The sequence below is a fragment of the Equus caballus genome, chromosome 24, assembly GCF_041296265.1.
Source record: "Equus caballus isolate H_3958 breed thoroughbred chromosome 24, TB-T2T, whole genome shotgun sequence".
In the NCBI taxonomy this organism is placed as follows: domain Eukaryota; kingdom Metazoa; phylum Chordata; class Mammalia; order Perissodactyla; family Equidae; genus Equus; species Equus caballus.
In genome coordinates this window covers 47,044,751-47,066,840 of record NC_091707.1, presented here as the reverse complement: position 1 = coordinate 47,066,840, position 22,090 = coordinate 47,044,751, and the positions used below count along the sequence as shown (strand labels likewise).

General features: G+C 41.2%; 1 protein-coding gene across 4 annotated transcripts in view; it reads left to right on the top strand.

The window, feature by feature from the left end:
• RPS6KA5 (ribosomal protein S6 kinase A5) overlaps positions 1-22,090 on the top strand; it is a 164,920-nt gene that overhangs the window by 121,744 nt on the left and 21,086 nt on the right. For 3 of the 4 annotated variants that reach the window (XM_023628276.2, XM_070249771.1, XM_070249772.1), the window contains exons 8-11: positions 16,585-16,735; positions 19,556-19,717; positions 21,444-21,569; positions 21,949-22,082. In XM_023628276.2, coding sequence (XP_023484044.1) covers positions 16,585-16,735; positions 19,556-19,717; positions 21,444-21,569; positions 21,949-22,082 — 573 coding nt within the window. Of the gene's footprint in view, positions 1-696; positions 883-16,584; positions 16,736-19,555; positions 19,718-21,443; positions 21,570-21,948; positions 22,083-22,090 lie in introns of those variants that run through there. The other variant, XM_070249774.1, reaches the window with a different exon arrangement.

Below are 22,090 nucleotides of genomic sequence, written 5' to 3'. Positions count from 1 at the left end.
AAGGAACTGATCAAATTTCTGCAGTTAGGCTGATGGAGAAAATGGTTTTTTAAATGTGGATAGACAAAATGATGTTCAAGTGATAAATTTACATTTATATTCATATAGGAGGAAGATATATAACCTTTATATTTCTTATATTTTGTGTGCCCAATTAGATCTTAACTTTGATAGAGATAATGTCGTAATTTTTGTGTGCTCCAAAGCACTCAGCGTATTGTCTTAACCTAGTAAGTACATCATATACTGAGAAGTTTATTTAATGAATACTGTTTTCCCACTTTATACATAATGTGGGTTCTTTGTGAGTTTAATATAAAACAGTAGTGATATTTTCCACTGATCCGTATTTACCATAAACTCGCCCTCTTACAGGCTATCACGGCATTATTGTATTCCTTTCCTTCGTGGCAGTTATCACAATTGCAATATTACATTTTTGTTGATCCTTAGTTGATGAATGTCTGTCTGTCCCGCTAGATTGTAAGCTCCGTGAGAGCAAGGGGCACGTCTGGCTTTGATCCTCAGCACTGTGTGCTCAGATGCCAGCACCGTGCTTTACTACGCAGAATTCAAGAAATATTTTTGGAATGAAATGAGTTAATGAACAAATAAATGAACAGTGATAAAACATTATACTAATTACTAGTTATGTTTTTTCCTGTTTTTACTTGAATTTTATAACTTTGAGAACAGATATGACCTTAAAAATTAAAAATTGAGACTTCCACTTCTTACCAAGATGGAATAACAGGGACTGGATTTACTTTCCTGCCTGAAACAATTTTTAAAAAGGGCAAAATATATGAAACAACAGTGTTGAAGACATTGAGCATCTAGCAATGAAGGACAGTGAACACTGAGAGACGGAATATAAACGAGGTGAGCCCTGTGATTGCCCAGCTTACTGCCTTGAGAGTGTTCAGGCTGCAGCTGCAGGGAGGGGAAAGCAGGCAGAGCTGAGGAGATGGAACTGAAAGTCCAGGAAGACCAAGGCAGCTAGAGTTTGCAGGGCAGCATGTCAGAGAGGAGAAAGCTGCAGAGAGAGAGAAGTCCAGAGATTTGCAGAAGGTACCTCTCAAATGTTCAGTTAAGTATTGATAAGCACGCGTGTGTGAGGGAACCACTCAATATAGTTGTTATCTCTCCAAACTGATCTATCGATTCAGCATAATCACAATCCCAGCAGGCTTTTTTTTGTAGAAACTGACAACCTGGGTCTAAAATTCATATAGAAATGCAGAGGATCTAGAATAGCCAAATCACCTTTGAAAAGGTAGGCCAAAATTGATTTCAAGACTTATAAGCTATAATACTTAAAACACTGCGGTGTTTGTGTCAAGACAGACAAATCATCAGTGAACTTGAATAGAAAGTGAAGAAATAGAACCACACAGATGTAGGCAACTGATATTTTTTACAAAGGTGCAAAGTCAATTTGGTGGAGAAAAGATAGCCTTTTCAACGAATGATGCTGGAAACATTGGCTATCATATGGGAAAATAAATGAACTTTGATCAATACTTTTCATCACACAGAAAAATTAACTAAAAATGGATCATAGACCTAAATGTAAAACCTAAAACTATAAAATTCGTGGAAGAAAACATAAAGGAAAAATCTTTGTGACCTTGAATTAGACAAAGATTTCTTAGAGACAACACAAAAAGTACAATCCATAAAAGGAAACATTGATAAATTGGATTTCATCAAAATTAGATACTTGTGCTCTTCTCAAGAAGCTGTTAAGAGGAATGGAAAGACAAGCCACAGACTGTGATAAAATTACAAATCATAATTGATAAAGGACTGTATCCAGAATACATAAAGGACTCCCAAAACTCAAGGAAAAACAACCTCCATTTTTAAAAATGGGCAAAAGATTTGAACAGACAGTTCACCAAAGAAGATCTATGGCTGGCAGATAAAAGCACATGAAAAGATGACCAACCTCATTAGTCTTTAGAGAATTGCAAATTAAACACAATGAGATACCACTATATACTCACTGGAATGGCTAAAAATAAAGAAACTGACTATATTAGTCAGGGTTCTCCAGAGAAACAGAACTAATAGAATACGTATATATACATATACACACACATATATAAGGAGATTTATTATAAGGAATTGGCTCACACAATTGTGGCGGCTGAGAAATCCCATGATCTGCCATCTGCAAGCTGGAGATCCAGGAAAGACAGTGGTAAATTCCAGTCTGAATCTGAAGGCCTGAAAAGGAGAGGAGCCAGTGGTGTAATTGCCAGTCCACGAGCAGAAGACCCATGTCCCGGGTTAAGCAGGCAGGAAGGGACCAAGTCCTCCCTTCCTGTGCTTTTCTTTTCTATTCAGGCCCTCAAGGGTTTGGGTGGTGCCTACCCACAGTGGGGAAGGGATTCAAATGCTAGTCTCATCTGGAAACATCCTCAGAAACACACCCAGAAATAATGTTTAATCAGAGCAACCCTGGGCCAGTTGAGTGACACTTAAAATTAACCATGACAAGTCCACCCCTTGTCAACTTGGCAGCCATACACATTTCCTTAAACCATACTTAATCTCCAAATAAAGACAATAATAAGGTCATAATTCCACCTAACATGATACAGCTGCCCTGCCTACAACAGAAAACCCACAAACCCCTTCCACAGAAGAGGATGTAAACTCCCTGAGTCTCCTTTATGTCCCGTAACTTAAATACCATGGTATAAAATTAACAGTACTGAAATACCACGATGGAAAGTCAGCACGTCTTATTTTACATGATAAGGAAATAAGGGAGGAAAAGAAAACACAGACATAGATATGTATTTAAAACATTTATTTGTTTATACACACACAAATGTATTCATGGCAAAATAAGAAGGAAGTACTTATGGCCATTACAGTCCTCATTTCTATAAGTGGTTACGGGATCATCATTGGTATTTATAACTACCTTCTACTACCCACTCTGTATTCCCTTTGCCTTCAGCAAGTACCTCAGCTGGTCATGGCTCTTTACCTTGTGAGGCTACCCAAACCCTCACTCCTGCCTAGACTGAGTTGTTGTAGTTTTCAATTGACCTTAATCACAAGACATGGTAATGCTAATAGATACCCTCAGGGATCTCCTCTATTCTAGACATACTCTTCCTTACTTCCATTGTGGGGTAGCAGTCCAGTTTCCTCTTGGTAGTAATGATCATTCACCTAGTCAGCACCATAACTCCCCTTTTTGCCTGTTGATTCGGAGGCATGAGGAACCTAAAGATGCTGGGTGGCAGTCTTAACTTCCGGTTCAATGGAATCATTGTTGTATCTCTTGGTGGAAGCATTTCTCCCCCAGAGCTAAGACCTCTAGGGCAGCGGAGCATAAAGTCATGGGAACAGGAAGTAAACACTTTGCTAGTGGGTCACTAGAGGTAATAGTGAGTGGTGCTACTCCCATTTCTACCCCTTGATTTCTGGACCCGTGAATTCGGACTGTGGGAGAAACAGCACCAATATACTGGATGTTGGTTCAGAGACTAGAGCCTTCTGGAGAACCTTGCCTGAGCCCTGCAAGGTATGGCTGCCTACCTCACAATGTAATTGAGTATTCAAAAGGCACTTCCACCTGAAGAAGGCAGCTACTTCTGGATGGTGGAGAATGTGGTAAGACCAGCTAAGTCCGTGAGCACGGGCCCATGGCTGCACTTCTTTTGCTGTGAAGTGAGTTCCCCAGTCAGAAGCGATGCTGTGTGAAATACCATGACGGTGCATAAAGCATTTTGTAGGTCCATGGATGGTAGTTTTGGCAGAAGCATTGTATGCAGGGAAGACAAATCCATATCTATAGTAAGTGTCTATTCTAGTTAGAGTGAAACTCTGCCCCTTTCATAATGGAAATAGTCCAATGTAATCAACCTGCCACTAGGTAGCAGACTGATGACCCTGGGGATTGGTGCCATTTTCAGCACTAAATTGGTATCTGCTGCTGGCAGATTGTGCACTCAGTGGTAGCCATAGCCAGGTCAATTTTGGTGAGTGGAAGTCCATGTTTCTGGGCCCATATGCAACCTCAATCCTGGCCACCATGACTGCTTTGTTCATGAGCCGACTGGGTAATGAGAGGGTTGACTGGAGAAGGAGGCTGTCTGGGATCCAGAGAACAGATCATCCTATCCACTTGATTATTAAAATCGTCCTCTGCCGAGATCACCTTTTGGTGAGTCTTCCTGTGGGACACAAATATCTTCACATTTTTTTGCCCATTCAGAGAGGTCTATCTACATACCTCTTCCCCAGATATCTTTGTCAACCAGACTTCCTTGTCACCAATTTTCTAATCATGTTCCTTCCAAGTGCATCCAGCCAAACCGTTGGACAGAGCCCATTAATCTATATAAAATCACCCATGTGGCCATTTCTCCCTCCCAATAGAATGAATAACCAGGCACACTGCTCAAGGTTCTGCCCGCTGGGAAGATTTCCCTTAACCACTGTCCTTCAGGAATGTCCCAGAAAGGAGCTGTAGTGCTGCAGCTGTCCACTTACAGGTGGCATCTGCACATCATGCAGCACCATCTGTAAACCAGGCCTGAGTCTTCTCTTTCTCTGTCAACTATTGTAGAGAACTCTCCATGAGGCCAAAGATCTAGGCTGTCAGAGAGAAGGTGGGGGAGCAGGAGTGGGGACCGTGGGCATTTGGACCACTTCTTCATGTAACTTACTTGTGCCTTCAGGGCCTGCTCAGGCCCGATCTTGTGTGTACCACTTCCAGTTGCTGTGTACTCCCAACTTTATGGCTTGATGGTTCAGATAACACCCAGTTTATAATGCACATCTCAGGTCACGTGTAACTTGAGGGCCCACAGTTCAGTGTTCAGTCTCTACTAAGGCCCGGGAGCAGACTAAGAGTTGTTTCTTGGGGCTGACCCCATTGTCCAGTGGTTAGGTTAGTGTGCTCTGCTTCGGTGGCCCAGGGTTTCACCGGTTCAGATCCTGGGTGTGGACATGGCACCACTCATCAGGCCATGCGGAGGTGGCATCCCACACAGCACAACCAGAAGGACCTGCAACTAGAATATACAACTATGTACTGGGGGACTTTGGGAAGAAGAAGAAGGAGAAAAACAAAAAACATTGACAACAGTTGTTAGCTCAGGTGCCAATCTTAAAAAAAAAAAAAAAAAGTTTCTCAAAAGGGGAGTAGTTATCCACAAAAGATGGCAGAGTTTTGCTCCAAAATCCTAAGAATCTGTGCTACATTTCACCTATAGGGACCTGCCAAAGGCTCCAGACAGCATCTCTATCTGCCACTGACACTTCAAGCACCATTGAATCTGCTGGATCATATGGCCCAAGTGGCAGAGCAGCTTGAACAGCAGCCTGGACCTGTTGCAGAGCCTTCTTTTGTTCTGGGCCTGACTCGACGACAGCTTTTCAGGTCACTTGGTAAATAGGCCAGAGTAACACACCCGATGAGGAATATGTTGCCTCCAAAATCCAAAGAAGCCCACAAGACATTGTGCCTCTCTTTTGGTTGTAGGAGGGATCAGATGCAACGACTTATCCTTCACCTTAGAAGGGATATCTTGACTTGCCCCATCCCCCTGGACCCCTACAAATCACTAAGGTAGAAGGGCCCTGAATTTCAGTCAGATTTCTTTTCCATCCTCTGACACGCAAATGTCTTACCAATAAGTCTAGAGTAGTTGCTGCTTCTTACTCACTAGGTCCAATCAGCATAAGCTTGTCAATGTAATGGACCAGTGTGATATCTTATGGAAAGGAAAGGTTATCAGGAGCCTTGTGAACTAAATTATGACACAGGGCTAGAGAGATGATACACCCCTGAAGCAGGACAGTGAAGGTACATTGTTGTCTTTCCCAGCTGAAAGCAACTCCTTTTGGCAGGCCTTAAGGACAGGGATGGAGAAAAAGGTACATGTTAGATCAATAGCTGCATACCAGATACCGGGGACATGTTAAGTTGTTCAAGCAATCAAACCACATCTGGTACAGCAGCTGCAATTGGAGTCACCACCTGGTTAAACTTAGGATAATCCACTGTCATTCACCAACATCCAACTTTCTTCACAGGCCAAACAGGCGAGTTGAATGGGGATGTGGTAGGAATCACCACTCCTACATCTTTCAAGTCCTTGACAGTGGCAGTAATTTCAGCAATCCCCTAGGAATGCAGTATTGCTTTTGGTTTAGTATTTTCCTAGCTAGAGGCGGTTCTATTGGCTTCCACTTGACCTTTCCCACCATAATTGCCCTCATTCCATAGGTCAGGGAACCAATGTGGAGATTCTGCCAGCTGCTAAGTATATCTGTTCCAATTATGCCTTCTGGAACTGTGGAAATAACCACAAGATGGGTTCAAGAACCCACTGAACACACTGTGAGAAAGACCTAAGCTAAAACTCCGTTGATCACCTGACCTCCGTAAGGCCTACTCCGACTGGTGGGCCACATTGATGTTTTGGGTCACTCAGAAATAGTGTCAGTTCAGAACCAGTATCCAGTAGTCCCTGAAAGATCTGATTATTTCCTTTTTCCCAGTGTACAGTTACTCTGGTGAAAAGCCATAGGTCCCTTTGGGGAATGCTAGGAGAAAGATTAACAGTATACGTTTTCAGGATCCCTTCTCAAGACAACCCACCGTCCTCTTTATTCAAGAGGTCCGGGGTATGTAAACTGGCTCAAGTGTGGGAATTGATTGGGGTGGAAGGCAGGAGAGATGACCAAGGGACACAAGAAAACTTTGGAGGGTATTGAGGTTCTGAGTGCAGCTCTTCCCTCATCTCTGACACGGTTGGTTTTTCGTCTTCCATTCTCTGCCTTTGAAATGTAGAAAATGTTTGCCAAGAGATGTTTATTTGGTATTTCATTATCCATCAGTAAAATTTGCTTTATTAATGTGTTTTATTGTACTATTATAAGCATAGTGTTATATAAATTCAGGTCTAAGTGTTATCAAAATAATGATATTAAACGGCTGTAGCTGTACTGTTTAGGTCAGGGCAAACTGTAGCCTGCAAGCCAGGTCCATTCTGCTGCCTGTTTTTGTTTGGTGAGTGAGCTGAGAATGGTTTTTACATTCTTAAATGGTTGAAAAAACTCAAAAGATGAACAATATTTTGTGATGTGAAAATTATATGAAATTCAAATTTCAGTGTCCATGAGTAAAGTTTTATTAGAACACAGCCATGCTCGTTCATTTGCATATCGTCTCTGGCTGCATTTGTGTTACCGCAGTAGTTGAATAATGGCCCCAGAGACCATACAGCTTACAGGGCCTAAAGCACTTATTGTCTGGCCTTGTGTTAGTTATCCTTTCTCCATTGCTAAGTAACAAATGACCTCAAAACTTAGTGGCATAAAACAGCATACGTTTATCATCTCAGAGTTTCTGTGGATCAGGAATGTGGGCACAGCTTAGCTAAGTTCTCTACTTCAGGGTCACTCACAGCCTCCAATCAAAGCGTTGGCTGGGCTGTAGTTATCTCAGGGCTCAACTGGGAAAGGATCTGCTGCTAAGCACATTCAGTTGTTGGCAGGGTTCAGTTCCTCCGGGTTGTTGGACTGGGAGCCTCGGTTCCTTGCTGGCAATTGGCTGAAGACCACCTTCAGTTCCTTGTCATGTGGGCCTAACATGGCAGCTTGTTTCATCAAAGCATGCAAGCTGGGAACGCAATAGAATCTGCTAGGAGGGTGGAAGGTTTTGCTACCAAATCATGAAAGTGGCATCTTGTCATCTTTACTGAATACTAGTCATTAGAAGAAAGTCACTAGGTCCAGCCCACACTTAAGGGGAGGGGATTACAGAAGGCCATGAATACAAGGAGACAGTGATCACTGGGGAGCACTTAGAAGTCGGCCTACTATGGTTCCCTTACAAAGAAGTTTGTCAACCCTTGGTTTAGGTAATTAGTTTATTATTTGTTCTCCCAAGGAATGTTGCTCTTTACATAATTATTTTAATACATTGATTTTGTGTGACAAGCTGTGGTCTTCTGAAAAAAATCAAGACAGTAACTCTGTTGTACTTTGTGTTTTATCCATATTGATCAGTCTATAACACCTTGAATTAGCTCACTTGTATTTGTTGTTGTTGTTTTAAAGATTGGTGCCTGAGCTAACATCTGTTGCCAATCTTCTTTTTTTTCTCCCCCCTTCTTCTTCTCCCCAAAGCCCACCCGCCCCCCCCCCCCGACATAGTTGTATGTTCTAGTTGTGAGTGCCTCTGGTTGTGTGCTCATTTGTATTTTCAAAAATTTTCTTTTTATAGATGTCTTGCTTTTAGATACAAGTATGAAAGAGTTACCAGTATCATTTCTTACCCTGTTTTAAGAAGAAATTATATTTATTTTTTCTGCTTTCTTATCCTTCTTATATCTTTATGACAAAATCCCTTATCAGCATACTTTATAAAGCCTTCTTGATTCCCAATATGCTGTTCATTTTTTTCTTTTTTTTTTAAAGATTGGCACCCGAGGTAACAACTGTTGTCAATCTTCTCTTTTTTTTTCCTGCTTTTTCTCCCAAAGCCCCCCAGTACATAGTTATATATTTTCATTGTGGGTCCTTCTAGTTGTGGCATGTGGGACACCGCCTCAGCATGGCCTGGCAAGCGGTGCCATGTCCACGCCCAGGATCCAAACCAGTGAGACCCTGGGCTGCCGGAGCGGAGCGCACGAACTTAACCACCCGGCCACAGGGCTGGCCCCTCGTTTTTTTCTTTTCTTCTTCATTTTGGATATATTTATACCCAATAGCAGCATTTATGTTTCCACTGGGGTTTTGACCAGTTACCCCAAAATCTGTTAATGTTTGTCACAATAACTATTCATCTCCACATCCTTCTGTATGACTCAAGTGCAGCAGCTTCTGACTAGAGTCCAGTGGTGGGAGGGGCGCACCAAGGAGAGGAGCAAGGTGAAATGACTCTTCCCTTGTACTCAGTTCCTCAGCTTTCTATCTGATTTCCTTTCATCATCCTTTACATCTGTTTACTCCTGCCTCACTTGCATAACATGTGGGAGTACAGCTGAATCATATCGTGTTATTAATTTGCCCTCTGAAGCACTCCCTGGTGGGTATAGGGTTTAGATCCCTGAATAAAACACAGGGATAATCCTTCCAACCATGTAGAGGATCCTTCAGAGCCGCCATCAGAATGGTTACCATTTCCTGTTCTCCCCTTAGTCTCATGCTCCCGCCTGAGACCTGGCCTTCTGTTGTTTCCGAGTGAGGCCCCTCTGTAGGCACTTACTACCACCTCTGATTACCCCCTAGCCAGTTCTTCACTATTCCCATCCACCTGAAGTCTCAAAGTCAGCATCATACCTACCGTGAAAGACCGTGGAGGGAAGAAGGTGGTCTTTTATGTCCATGATTCTGCTGTTTATTTTGCTCTCTGGAGTAACCTGCTGTTACTTGTGTGCTTGTGCTTCTCCGTGGCCTCCCCAGGAGAGCCTCATCCTTTTGGATCACGGTCCTGGCTCTGTACTCTGGCTCTTGCTCTCTGCCTCTGGCTCTTTTCCATTTACGAATCTCTTTGAAATTCCTTGCAATCCACTCTGCTCTTAACTTCAAATACTGCCTTAGTTTTTTGTCACATGTAACCACTTGGTCCCAAGGAGCCCCCAAGGTATGGATTCCCTACTCTCTCCCATCCCTATCATCTTGCCCCTATTAGGGAAATGTTCTTCAACAGAGATAATAGAGTGGGTGGAGAAGTAAAAGCTTCAAGAGCATTGGGCCACAGAAGAGTCTAGAAAGGAAGAGAGACTGGGAAGAGATCTCCCAATAAAAGCCATAGTGAGTGTAATGGAATCCCAGCTTCAGCCTAAACTGTGCTCACCCTGAGATTAAGACATGTTCAGGCATCCCTGATAAACCAGCATAGTAGACCCACGAGGAATCTAAGTGTACGAGAGTCTGAGGAAGAGCAGCCCAGGCAGACCATCTCTGCTTGGAAAGGCCTTAGCCATTGAGAGAGGAAGGGCAATTCTGGGTCGGATCTATCACTTTTAGGGAGAAGATGCTATAAGTTGAAAAGAAAAGAAAGCTCTTTTAACCAAACTCTTTACAAGATCCTGCATCCATATTTGGTTCCCCTAACCTCTTAAGAAGCAGAGATTTCCTCCCTTCTGCACCAGAAGACAAGGCAGGGGTGATAGCCCCTCAGGTGGCTTCCCAGGCTGACAGGAAGGAGTCGGGGAACTAGGCAGAAGAGGGAAATGAGATGCTTTATCTGAGGAAGAGTGTTCAAAGCTCACATAGGACATACCCGGGGACTCCCAGGAATTACTGGATGAGACTTTGAGTGGAGTCACAGGTTCTGCAAAAGCAGGTAAAGAATCTCGTTTTATTGTTCTTAATGACCCAACTGGTGTGGCTTGGGGAAACACAGGTTAGGTGGATCAAGGAAGATGTTGGTAACACCCAGAGGGAGGTGATGGCATGGGAGTGTCCCCTCTGGTCAGCCAATCTCGTGGCTCAGAGAAAGCACACTCCTATGGAGTAGCCTCAGGGTGGACACCGTTCACTAGGGACCCACTGTGTGCCAGCCTCTTGCCGAGGAGTCACCCACATCATATCCTCAAATCCTTACAACCCTGAAAAGTGAGGAGCAACATATGCTGTTTTACAGACAAGGGAGCTGAGCTCGTCTTGCCCAAGGACTCAGAGCTACTGGGAAGTAGGACTGGGGTCAAGTGCAAAGTGATTGGGAAGTTGCTTCGTGCTCTCATGGGTAACACTCAGTTCCATGGTGCTGTTTTCTTTTCTAGTGAGGCAGATGCTTATTTCAGGTAAAGGATTGGAAAGTCCTGGCCCACACACAACAGGGGGATTGATTTCATTAATCTGTGGAGTTACTTTGAGTAATTTTTAACTCCTAAGGAGGAAGAGGAATATAAGGGCATAGTTCTTGTTCTGAGAAAACTCAATACTGTTTGGGAAGATATGGAATAAATAGATGACAATTCACCATATCAGGGAGTTTTCTCAAATGTTTGAGTCCTGATATAAATACTGTGGAAATAGAAAGGGCCACTGTCCCTCGAGGACTGGGAGTGTCGGGGAAGCATTCATGATGGAAAGGCAGTGTAGACTGGGGCTGTGAGCACAGACGAGATTTGCATACGCTGAGGGTAGGAGAGACTGCCTTTCGAACAGTGGGAAAATACCCACAGGGGCCTGTAGACAGAGGGGGATTCAAGACTCCCTGTGGGGAGTCTTGCCCCGTGGCCAAGTGGTTAAGTTCGCGCACTCCGCTGCAGCAGCCCAGGGTTTTGCCCTTTCGGATCCTGGGTGCGGACATGGCACCGCTCGTCAGGCCACGTTGAGGCAGCATCCCACATGCCACAACTAGAAGGTTCTGCAACTAAGATATATGGCTATGTACGGGGGGTTTGGGGAGATAAAGCAGAAGCAAAAAAAAGATTGGCAACAGTTGTTAGCTCAGGTGCCAATCTTAGGGAAAAAAAAAGACTCCCTGCCTCCTTGCCAGTCTGTGAGCTGCTCTCAGTGGGTCCGTGATCTTGTAATGGAAGTTCATTTAATTGTTCCTGGTCTAAAAGTAATGTTCATTATAGTTTAAAACGTGCATAAGGGGAAAACACAGTAGCAACACCCAGAGACAAACACTGCTAATATTTCCTGTTAGTCTTTTTCACCTGTATAATGTTGTGATCATGCTAGAAATATAATTTCAGATTTTTCAATTTTTGTTTAAATTTATAAGCATTCTGTAATTACAGACTCTTCATAAACATGATTTTGTAATGGCTGTATAATATACCATCGAGGAGATCCACCATAATTTGCTTTACTATTCCCCTGGTGTTGAACAAAAATTAAGAGTAAATGAAGTTTATGGAAAACTAACTCAGGCGGGCATATAAGTAATTCTGTAATTCTGAGACCACGTGGGAACCAGGAAGTCCACAACATTAAGTCACAAAATAGGAAAGATTGTGAACTTTTAAATGGAGGACAAATAGAAATAAACAACCCATGAGAATGCATGCCATCTGCAAAAAAGCAAAAAAGTTATCTGCAGGCATCTATTGAAACTGAGGAAGAAAGATCCTCAGTGAACAAGGTATAGTAAATGGAAAACAATTGGAGATGTATTGATTCAGTAAACGTTTGTTGAGGACTTGCTTTGTGCTAAGCAGTGTTCTAGGCCCGAGGAAGAAAGCAGTGAACGAAACTGCTGTTTTAAAAAAGAGAATTCCCTACTTCCTTGGAGCTTACATTGGAAGAGAGAAATAATAAAGAAATATACAATGGTCCATAAATTAATAAAGAAAAATAAAAGAAAGGGATAAAGGATGTGGGGGAAATAGCTCTTTTTGTTAGAATGATTAGGGAAGGCTACTCTGATAAGGTGACGCTTGAGCAAAGACCTTAGGGTGACGAGGTGAGCATTGCCCGTTATTGCTAATACTGTGGTACTAAAGGCATTGATACTTTCTTATTGGGGCAGTTCTTTATTGTTATATTTTAGTGAACATACAAAACACATGTGCAGAATTTCCTAGGTTCACTTTTTCCGCCACATTTTATTATGAAAATTTCAAGAATCTGTTACACTGGACACCCACGTACTCAGCTTCTACCATGACTGTTTCACCATCCTTCCTTCTTATATATCTGCCCATCTCTCCATCCCTGTCTCCATCAGAGGCTTAATTTTAATCTGGATGCTCTTACCCTTTAATCCCTAAATTCTTAAGCTAATGGCTGTGAATTTCTCTTACCACAGGAGTTTTAGAAACTTAACATTCGTGAATAGGAAGAAATTTAATATGCATTTTTGTAACATTATAGACTTTAATTTTATTTCATTTTGCTTTTTACATGTCATTCCTCAATCCCTTTGGAGTTTATTTGGGATTATGGTATAAGGCAAGGCTCTTGCCTTGTTTGTTTCTTTTCCAGACAGCTGGTTTCTCCAACACATTTGTCGAACAATGCGTCCTTTCCTGTGGTGGCTGGTCCCTTTTTAGAAAGAATAGGAATTTTTGTATATGCTGTGTAGTTTTCAAGCTGTCTCTTCTGTTCACTTGATTTGGCTGTTAATTTATTTTACCATCACCTCACTTTTGCACTTTGGTTTTGTAATATGTTTTAATATGTAGTTAGGCAAATCCTCCCCAGTTATTTTCTTTTTCAAAATTTTCTTAGCTATGTCATGTGCTTATTCCTGCAATAAATATTAAAATTATCCGTGTTCTAAGTTATCTGGTGGAAATTTTAATTCATAAGTATATTTCTTGCTTTTTTGAGAGGAATCCTTTCTCATCTGTAAAACGGGTAATAATTATTGGCAGCCTTTTGCTAGGATTGTTGTATGGATTAAATGATAGCATGCACCTGAAGTGTTTAAGGTGCTACATCAACTCAGAGCCTGTTCTGATTTTACAAAGGGCTTTAAGATTCATTTGGAAGCAAGAAGAAATAGCTCTGGGTTATTGCCAATTCAGAAATCAAGCACAGTAGAAGAGAGGACCCTGCCCCTGCAGAATGCTCTGGTACTGTCGCAACTAGGCATCGCACAGGAATCCTCCGCCTGCATCCCCACTCCTGCACTGCCTCTTCTGCATAGCTGCAGTGCTCTGGGTTGAGATCGACATTCTTACTCACAGGGCACAATAGGCTGGAATCTGGCACCAGTTTTCTGTAGCTTTCTAGGAGGATACCAGTCAGGAAGCAGTGTATTGGCATGACAACATCAGACGCATCTTCATCAGGGCTTCTTCCAACCACCTAGGCCTAGCTTCCCAGCCCACAAAGGACACACTCCACCAGTAGTGATGGGACCAAATGGGTGGCTCTGGACCACCCCAGCACTGGAAGCTCAGCACAGGAACTGTCTCTCATAACTCCCGTGAGCACAACTTCCAAGCCCCAACAAGAACATCCTTGGGGATGAGAGAGAACACACAGGAGCACACGTTTTCTGAAAGTGTTTTCAATAGTCCTGCATGAGAAAACCCTTAGGGCCTACCTTCCTGCTGACACCTCTCAGGCCAGGCGGAGTTCACCTCTCGGGTGACTTCACAATAACCAGACACAGCTGTCATTTCACCTTTCTCTGACCCAGTACATTTCAAGGAAACCACATAAGAAGAAGGTAAATCCGGGATCATCTTTCCATGGGGACAAGGTGTAAGCCTGCCGTGAGCCCTTTCTCCTCACCACCCCATCCCCAATTCCTGGTCCTCTAGCTGGCTCTGCAGTTTTCTAGTAGGATTAGGCCTCAGAATCTCTCCACGCACTGAGGAAACCCTGTGCCGCTTCATTTACCAAGACAACAGGGAGCCTGAGTAGCCTTCCTTCCGTGTTGTATCCTGCGTGACTCCTGCTTCCACTTCTCCCAGCTGGGTGGGTGTTCATCCTCACCTGTTAGGGTCCACTCCTGCTGGTCTGGCCATATTAATTTCACTCGGGAAAGGGAAGGCTTCGGGGCTGTCACTGGTTGTCCTCCGTGTTCCCTCATCAGCACTCTTTTCAGCGGAAGTTCCTTCAGATTTCTACTTGTTTTTTTCCCGATCTGATCCCTGTCTCACCTGAATCTGAAACTCTAGTTCCCTGCACGTGGCCCTTGCCACACGCCTCGGGTGCACACCACCCTGCTGTCTGTGTGCCTAGACCACCTCCTCGGGTCCTGCGTGGGGTCCCCTTCTCCTCTTTCCAGTCTTGGCATCTCAGTGGGGCCACCCCTGTTTTCAGGTGCTCACTGTTCTCTCGATGCCCCTCCTTTTGTGAGAACGCCCAATGGTCGACATGACTGACCATTCCTTCCCCAGTGCCTGGTCCAGTGTCAACTCCCACGAAATGGCAGATGCCTAAGGTTTAAGTAGCAGACGGTACATAGTCAGTACCCTCAGGTGATGTCAGCTGAAGTGCTTGTTTCTGCATGTTGGTTCAGCAAAAGGGAATGTCAGCAACAGTGTATCTATAGCCCGATCCTTTTACACAGAAAATTCTTACCTGAAAAAAGTACATTAAAGGTGGAGAAAATGGAAAAGGCTATACTTATTTTTCCCTGAGAAACAGGGCTCCCAGCTTCTCTCTCAGATGTGCCCGTGCCTGATCGCAGGAGAGGATTGTCTCTAATGCTGAAAACCCTGTCGAACAGCGAGGAAGGGGAGGATACTTAAGAATCAAAAAGAAAAGAGGCTCCTACTTATTTTTTTCACTTGTTCCACCAATGTTTTCTTAGGTTCCCAGGATAGAGTGCTAGAAGTAGAATAAGCTTTGAAATGACCGACGCTGCTGGAATTTTTAGTCAAAAATTACAGTTCCCTCTCGTCTCACTGACTCTCAGTGGCTACTTGCTACAGTCTCTCTGTCTGTTTTTGTGGTTGCCTTGGAATGAGGGAGTCTGTTAGTTGCTCAAATTTATCAAGCATCTGCTGCTTTCCAGATGTTTTGCTCAGCACTGTAAATCGTGACTTAACTCATTTAAGCATCGTAATACCCATTTTAGGTAGGTACTGCTGTTATCCTGTTTTACAACTGAGGAAACCAAGGTAGAAAGAGGTTAAACTATCTTGAGGTCACACAGCCAATAAGCGACAGAGCTGGCCTTTGAACTCCATCCGCTCCGGAGTCCATGTTCTTAACCACACGATACTGTCTCTTATAAATTTATTATGTTTTTGTCCCATAACAGTTATTAATATTTTAAAGCACAAAAGGGGATCTATTTGCAAATCCAAATAAAGAAGTAACTATTTATCTCCGTATATACTCTGTTAAGCTTCTTAATTTCAGTCAGTCCCTTCCATTATTTCTTTTTTAGTAAATTATTGATCTGGCTTTTAAGGGGACAAAGGTACATTTGGATTGGATTGATTTCTTCTGTGATCTTAGAACAAATTCAAACATTTCATCAAGAAGCTTGATTATCTTAATGTTTTGCTTTCCATAATAAGTGGACTTTACTCCATCTTTGTGTGCCACTAGCCTTACAGGCTTGCCTGCTGGGTTTATCGTAGCAGATGACAAAGCTGATGCTTTCATCCCGTGAAAAGCCCCAGCTCTGGTGTCCATTTTCAGATCTCAGGAATTAAGCCATATGCGGGTGGCTCTGACTCTCCCATCTCGGTCTCCTTCCCTCTTTGTTCCCGCTGGCCCCTTCTGTTCGCTGGCACACAGGGAAAGAAGGGAGGTGGCAACGGTTGGGGTTTCTTTTGTCCTTTCAAATCTGAGTGCTGAATTCACTTCCCTGAATTTGTTAAGAGTTGTTTCCGTTGTCAAATCTTTCATGATGGAGTCTAGTCCATTGATAAGAGGTCTCATCTAGCCCCAAGCCTTCCTTTTTTCTTTTTTTCCTTTCCAATTAAGTATTTGGGATGGTGGCTTCCCATTAGTGCTGACTTATACTGAAAATGATCCAATACTTTTCATTTCTGCTTATTTAAGTTTCAGAAATTTGATCTCATGGTATCACAATTTAAATATTTTTCTTCGTTTTTCGCGTGTAATTCCATTTCAAAGTGTGTTGCACTATACCTGTTTTTGCTAAGCATACCGTCACTCTAACCTCATCCTCTGGTTGTTTTAACAGCAAGTTTTCTCTGTCTACAGGAGAATATTAAAAAGCGAGCCTCCGTACCCCCAAGAAATGAGTGCTTTAGCTAAGGACCTAATTCAGCGTCTTTTGATGAAAGATCCCAAGAAAAGATTGGGATGTGGTCCACGCGATGCAGATGAAATCAAAGAACATCTCTTTTTTCAGGTGAAATTTGTTGAACAGATGGTTTTATATGCCCTGCTGTTTTCAGGGTGCTTGGCGTTCTTCGTGAATGAGTGAACATGATTTCATTTGGGGTCATTTCCTCCCTATTTTCATGTACATTGCTTATTTTATATACTCTTTTTTAGATGACAGGGACCCTTTAGGAAGGATTAGAATTCTACTTGTAGAGACCTAAATGGTCTTTTTCTCCCTAAATGAGGTGGGAGTGGGGAGGATGATGAAAACATTCAGTTTTATACGTACTAATTGGTTAGAGCCTCTGAGCACTGGTTTCCATTTATGATCTTGAGATTCAGGCGTGGCCTGAGGAGACTAACTTGTATTACATTTTTTACTTCTCCACTTGATGAAGTATTGCTGTCACTGTGTTACACCTTTCAGATGGGTAATTTAATCTCTTCTTCTTTTCCCAGGAGAAATCTTAGAAAATTCAAAATGTACCCATTTCTCAATTACATAGCTATAATATAGAGAGAATAATTAATTCATTTATCTTCTTTGTACTTAGTGCTTTTCTTACTCTGAAAAAGCCTATGAGACCATTCCACAGAGCACCAACACATCTGGTCAACTTAGTTTGCTTGATTTAGTCCAAAAAATACTAAAATGTTAGATAACTGGGGAAAAAAAGTTCAGTTGACGAGTCAGCTGGTTATTTCAGTATAAATGGTCAACCTGGGATACCATGACCTTGATTTCTAAAACTCTGAGCTTGTGACTTTTAAATTCTTTCATCATATCAACAAGCGTGACCTAAATATTTATGGTCTAAAGGGACCATCTAAGTTTTATTTTTATTCTGCAAACTGAACTTTTACGTTATTATCACCAAGACAAATTAAAATAGCATACCAAAACAAAGAAAAAACTCTGCTGTAGAGAAAGCTTTCATGTTGTTACTTATTGTTTCTTAAATATGGAAAAGCAAATAGTGATTGAGAATGATCTTTCTATACTTCTATGCTCAAAAAAGGGCACATTTATTTCAATCTCTCAGTATAACCATTTTAAATAATATTACTGTACATTTTACAGAAGTTTAGTAACAGTGAAAAATACATTTAGGAAAAAACTAATTTCTCATGTGTATTTAATAGATTAATATGGTTTGGAAAGGTTAATATTTGAACAAAGTATTTCAAATATCTTGTTCAGAAGTTTGGCTCAAAAATTAACAATAAGATAAATTTCAAGAAAGTATTCAAGCAAAATACCCCCTCATATTTTCCTATAATCTTTTTCTCCCTTGTTCCCTGTACTCGTGAATATTATAATGTCTTTCATTTTAGAGAAATTTCTCTTTTCTATAGCTTGGAATAGTAATTTTAGATTATTTAATTCTGTTGACTTTTTAAGTGACAGGGACACTTGAGAAAAGACCAGAATTCTACTTGTAAAGACATAAGTGGAGTGGAGGTGGAGAGGATCATAATAGCATTCAATTTTCTACATACTAAACGTTCTGCTAACAACATATTTCTTTAAATTACCTCTTTACTCCAGAAGTTTCTTTTAATATATGTACAATAGCCAAGCCCAAATCATATAGTTATAATGGAAGACATCACAGCCACAAGGAGGAAAGAATACTAACTAGAAAGTCAAGAGACTGACCCTACCACTAGCTAATGTTTAAGCGAAAAGGTTCATTCTTATTTCTGGGCTTCCATTTCCATCCAGATTAAATAAAGGAGATGAACTAAATGATCTCTAAAACCCATTCTAACTGAGAAATTTGAAGATCTGTAATTTTATGATTTTATCTTCATTGCTTCCACAAGAGGGCATAATAAAAACATTTTATGTTAGTGGATTAAACTTACTGAATGTCATCAACCCAGAAGTGCAGGTTTCCCATTTTACTGTCTCCGAAATCAGTGTGCATCTTACATTGGACAGCGTCTTACTATTCTAAGTGGTAATGCTTTTTCTTTCTTAATGGTACATAAAATAATGGTGTGTCTTACTATCAATGATTCGAAGAAGTATATCGTAGGATATCTGTAGGATTCAATTCAATAAGTATTATCTGAGGTTGTTTTAAGTGACAGAAGGAGCATAAAGAAAACAGAGAAGAGGGTTGAATTTAAATAACATAAAACCCAGCAATTTATCAAACAGTTAAATGACTGACATGGTGGGAAGGGGGCTTGGATTATCGCATGGGGGAGAGAAGAAGCAATGTTTAAAATGCTTGAATACCGTTGAATGAGAAAAGAATGGGTGCCTTAGTTCATACTATTGTAGTATCATTTAGACTTCTAGATGTAAAAAATGCCTAAGTTGTAGTGAGTTTGTTTATATTCTGATCTGTCCAGATGACCCAAAGGAAAAGCAAGCACAAGAGGAGAGCTAGTTAACATTGCCTCTTAAAATACGAATATTCCTTTTGAGTTAATATTCGTATCCATAGAGCATTTTAAAGCCCTTTATTACAGGTTAGTTTAGTTTTGGTTTTGGTTTTGTTTTGGCCTAAAACCCTTCTCAGGAGGCTCATGACAAAAGTAATCTTTCTGTTATCCCTAAGGGTAAACCAGGGTGTCCTGGTGCCCCCTAGAGTACATGGTGAGGCTCCACGGTGGTGGAAGGCAGTCTCATCTTTGAGACAGCACTGGCTGGAGCTGTAAGCTGCAATCAGAAAATGTGCTCATGCTTGGAAAGAATATATATATATTTAATCATTGGTTTGAAATATGTGCCTCTCTCCTTATTGATCATTTAAAATCTATCTTTATTGTTCTTAGAAAATATATTTCGACTTTATCTCTACTTTGTACCAATTTTCTTTCTCTGTTTTAGAAAATAAATTGGGATGATTTAGCTGCCAAAAAAGTTCCTGCACCATTCAAGCCGGTCATCCGAGATGAATTAGATGTGAGCAACTTTGCAGAAGAGTTCACGGAAATGGATCCCACCTACTCTCCTGCAGCGCTGCCCCAGAGCTCCGAGAGGCTGTTCCAGGTAACCCTGAGCTAATGTCTGCCACCAATCCTCCTCTTTTTGTTGTGGAAGAGTGGCCCAGAACTAACATCTGTGCCCATCCTCCTCTATTTTATATGTGGGACACCTGCGACAGCATGGCTTCCCAGGCTGCTTGTAGGTCCACACCTGGGATCCGAACCCAGTGATCCCTGGGCCGCAGAAGCAGAACGTGCGAACTTAACTGCTGCACCACCAGGCTGGCCCACCATTTGTGCTTTGAAAGAAAAGATTAATTTTTCTTTATGAAAATTTTTTGGCGTCTTAAAAACAATTCTGTAATCTCTTTAAAATTATTAAATACAGAGATATTGCAAATCATTAACTGAAGCTTATGGTTTTTTAAATAGCAGGTATTGTTTATGTGTTTATTTTTGGTATCAAGAAGTGTTGATACCCCATGGTTAAAGTTCCATGTGCTCCACTTCAGTGGCCTGGCTTCATAGGTTCAGATCCTGGGCGTGGACCTACTCTGCTCATCAGCCATGCTGTGGAGGTATCCCACATACAAAGTGGAGGAAGATTGGCACAGATGTTAGCTCAGGGCTAATTTATACCTGAAATTTTATTTCTGTTCTGGCTCTTTTATAGAAAATATAATACTACTTTATTTTACTTCTATTCATATAAAATCTCCTTTAATTCATAAGCAGTGTTATCTGATTTTTATCTTCAGTGAATAATCTTAACTGCTTTCCAACTCTTAGAAAAGATTTCAGGGGCTGGCCCAGTGGCATAGTGGTTAAGTTCACACGCTCCTGCTTTGGTGCCCTGGGGTTTGCAGGTTCGCATCCCGGGCACTGACCTATGCACTGCTTATCAAGCTATTGTGTGGCAGGCATCCCACATATAAAATGGAGGAAGATGGGCACAGATGTTAGCTCAGGGATAATCTTCCTCACCAAAAAAAAAAAGATTTAGAAAGGACTTTATATTTAGAAAGGGATCTTTCTCAGACTTAAAATATTCTGACTACTAAATGGCATCTTCTTTGACTCCTATAAGTAGATGATTAGAATGGTTTAATCTGGCCATCCAGACCGTCTCTCTGACCAGTAGTGACACTAATGGCGAGCAGTTGGCTGGACACGTAGTAGACGTTTAGAAATCGTTGTTGGAGTAGTGAGTGTTCTAGCTTGAACAGATTAATCATCCATCTTTATACCACTTTTGGTTCAGCCTGTCATTCTGCCATTTAATTTTATTCATTTTCTAAATTCAATTTTAAATTTAATTAGTCTAAGGTAACATAAGAGTCAAATAATTGTTGCGTGAGAAGTTATCTGTAATGAAACTTGCTGTTTTTCTAGTTTTAAAACAGAAGCACGTGGGCCACTCTGTGTAATACTTTAACTCTATCTTTTTTGAGAAGTTTGGTGTTTAAAACTGAACTTTTATCAGGAATGCAAAAGAATTATAGCTATGAGTCAGATGTTGGGGGTGGAATAAGGAGGAAGTATTTTTCTGTCTTTAATTTTGAATTGGTTTAATTCTACCAGAAGATGGCATTATCTCCTTCTGAAAAGCACTTCTGTATTGATTTGAAATAACCTTGCATTTTAGATTACAAGTAAAATAAAATTAGATTCATCTTAACAAATATTTGAGTGTTTTTCATTCTTTTTTCTTAAGAAAAAATTATTAGAATTTAGTCTGTGCGAAACTGGAGAATTGCGAATCCTTGTTCTTTGTCTTTCCTGGTCTTTAGGGCTATTCCTTTGTTGCCCCTTCCATTCTGTTCAAGCGCAATGCAGCCGTCACAGACCCTCTTCAGGTCCACATGGGAGTTGAACGTCCTGGGGTAACACATGTTGCTAGGAGTGCGATGATGAAGGTGCGTAGATGTGGCTAATTAAATGGCATATTTAGGGATTAAATACCAATGTTAATTGACTTTCTCGAGTGCATTAAGTTTAGCAGACTACCATTCAACTAAAATGCAATTTTACAAATGAATAAATGGAAATAGCAATATTTGCCCTAGAGAATTACTAACATCAATTTGGGTGAGCTTTTTACAACAATAGAAAAGTATCTATCTTAAGTGATATAGAAGAAAATAGAAATGAGCTAAACTAAGATGCATTTGCAAAGATTATAAATGTATTCGATATATATTTATTAATATGAATAATGTTCTGTTATTCTACAGTTTTATTTATCCCTGTATTACTAATATTTTCTTAAGTTAAATGATGTTGGTTTCTTATCAGGACTCTCCGTTCTATCAACACTATGACCTAGATCTGAAGGACAAACCATTGGGAGAAGGAAGTTTTTCAATTTGTCGAAAGTGCATACACAAAAAAAGTAACCAGGCATTTGCAGTCAAAATAATCAGCAAAAGGTATGGCC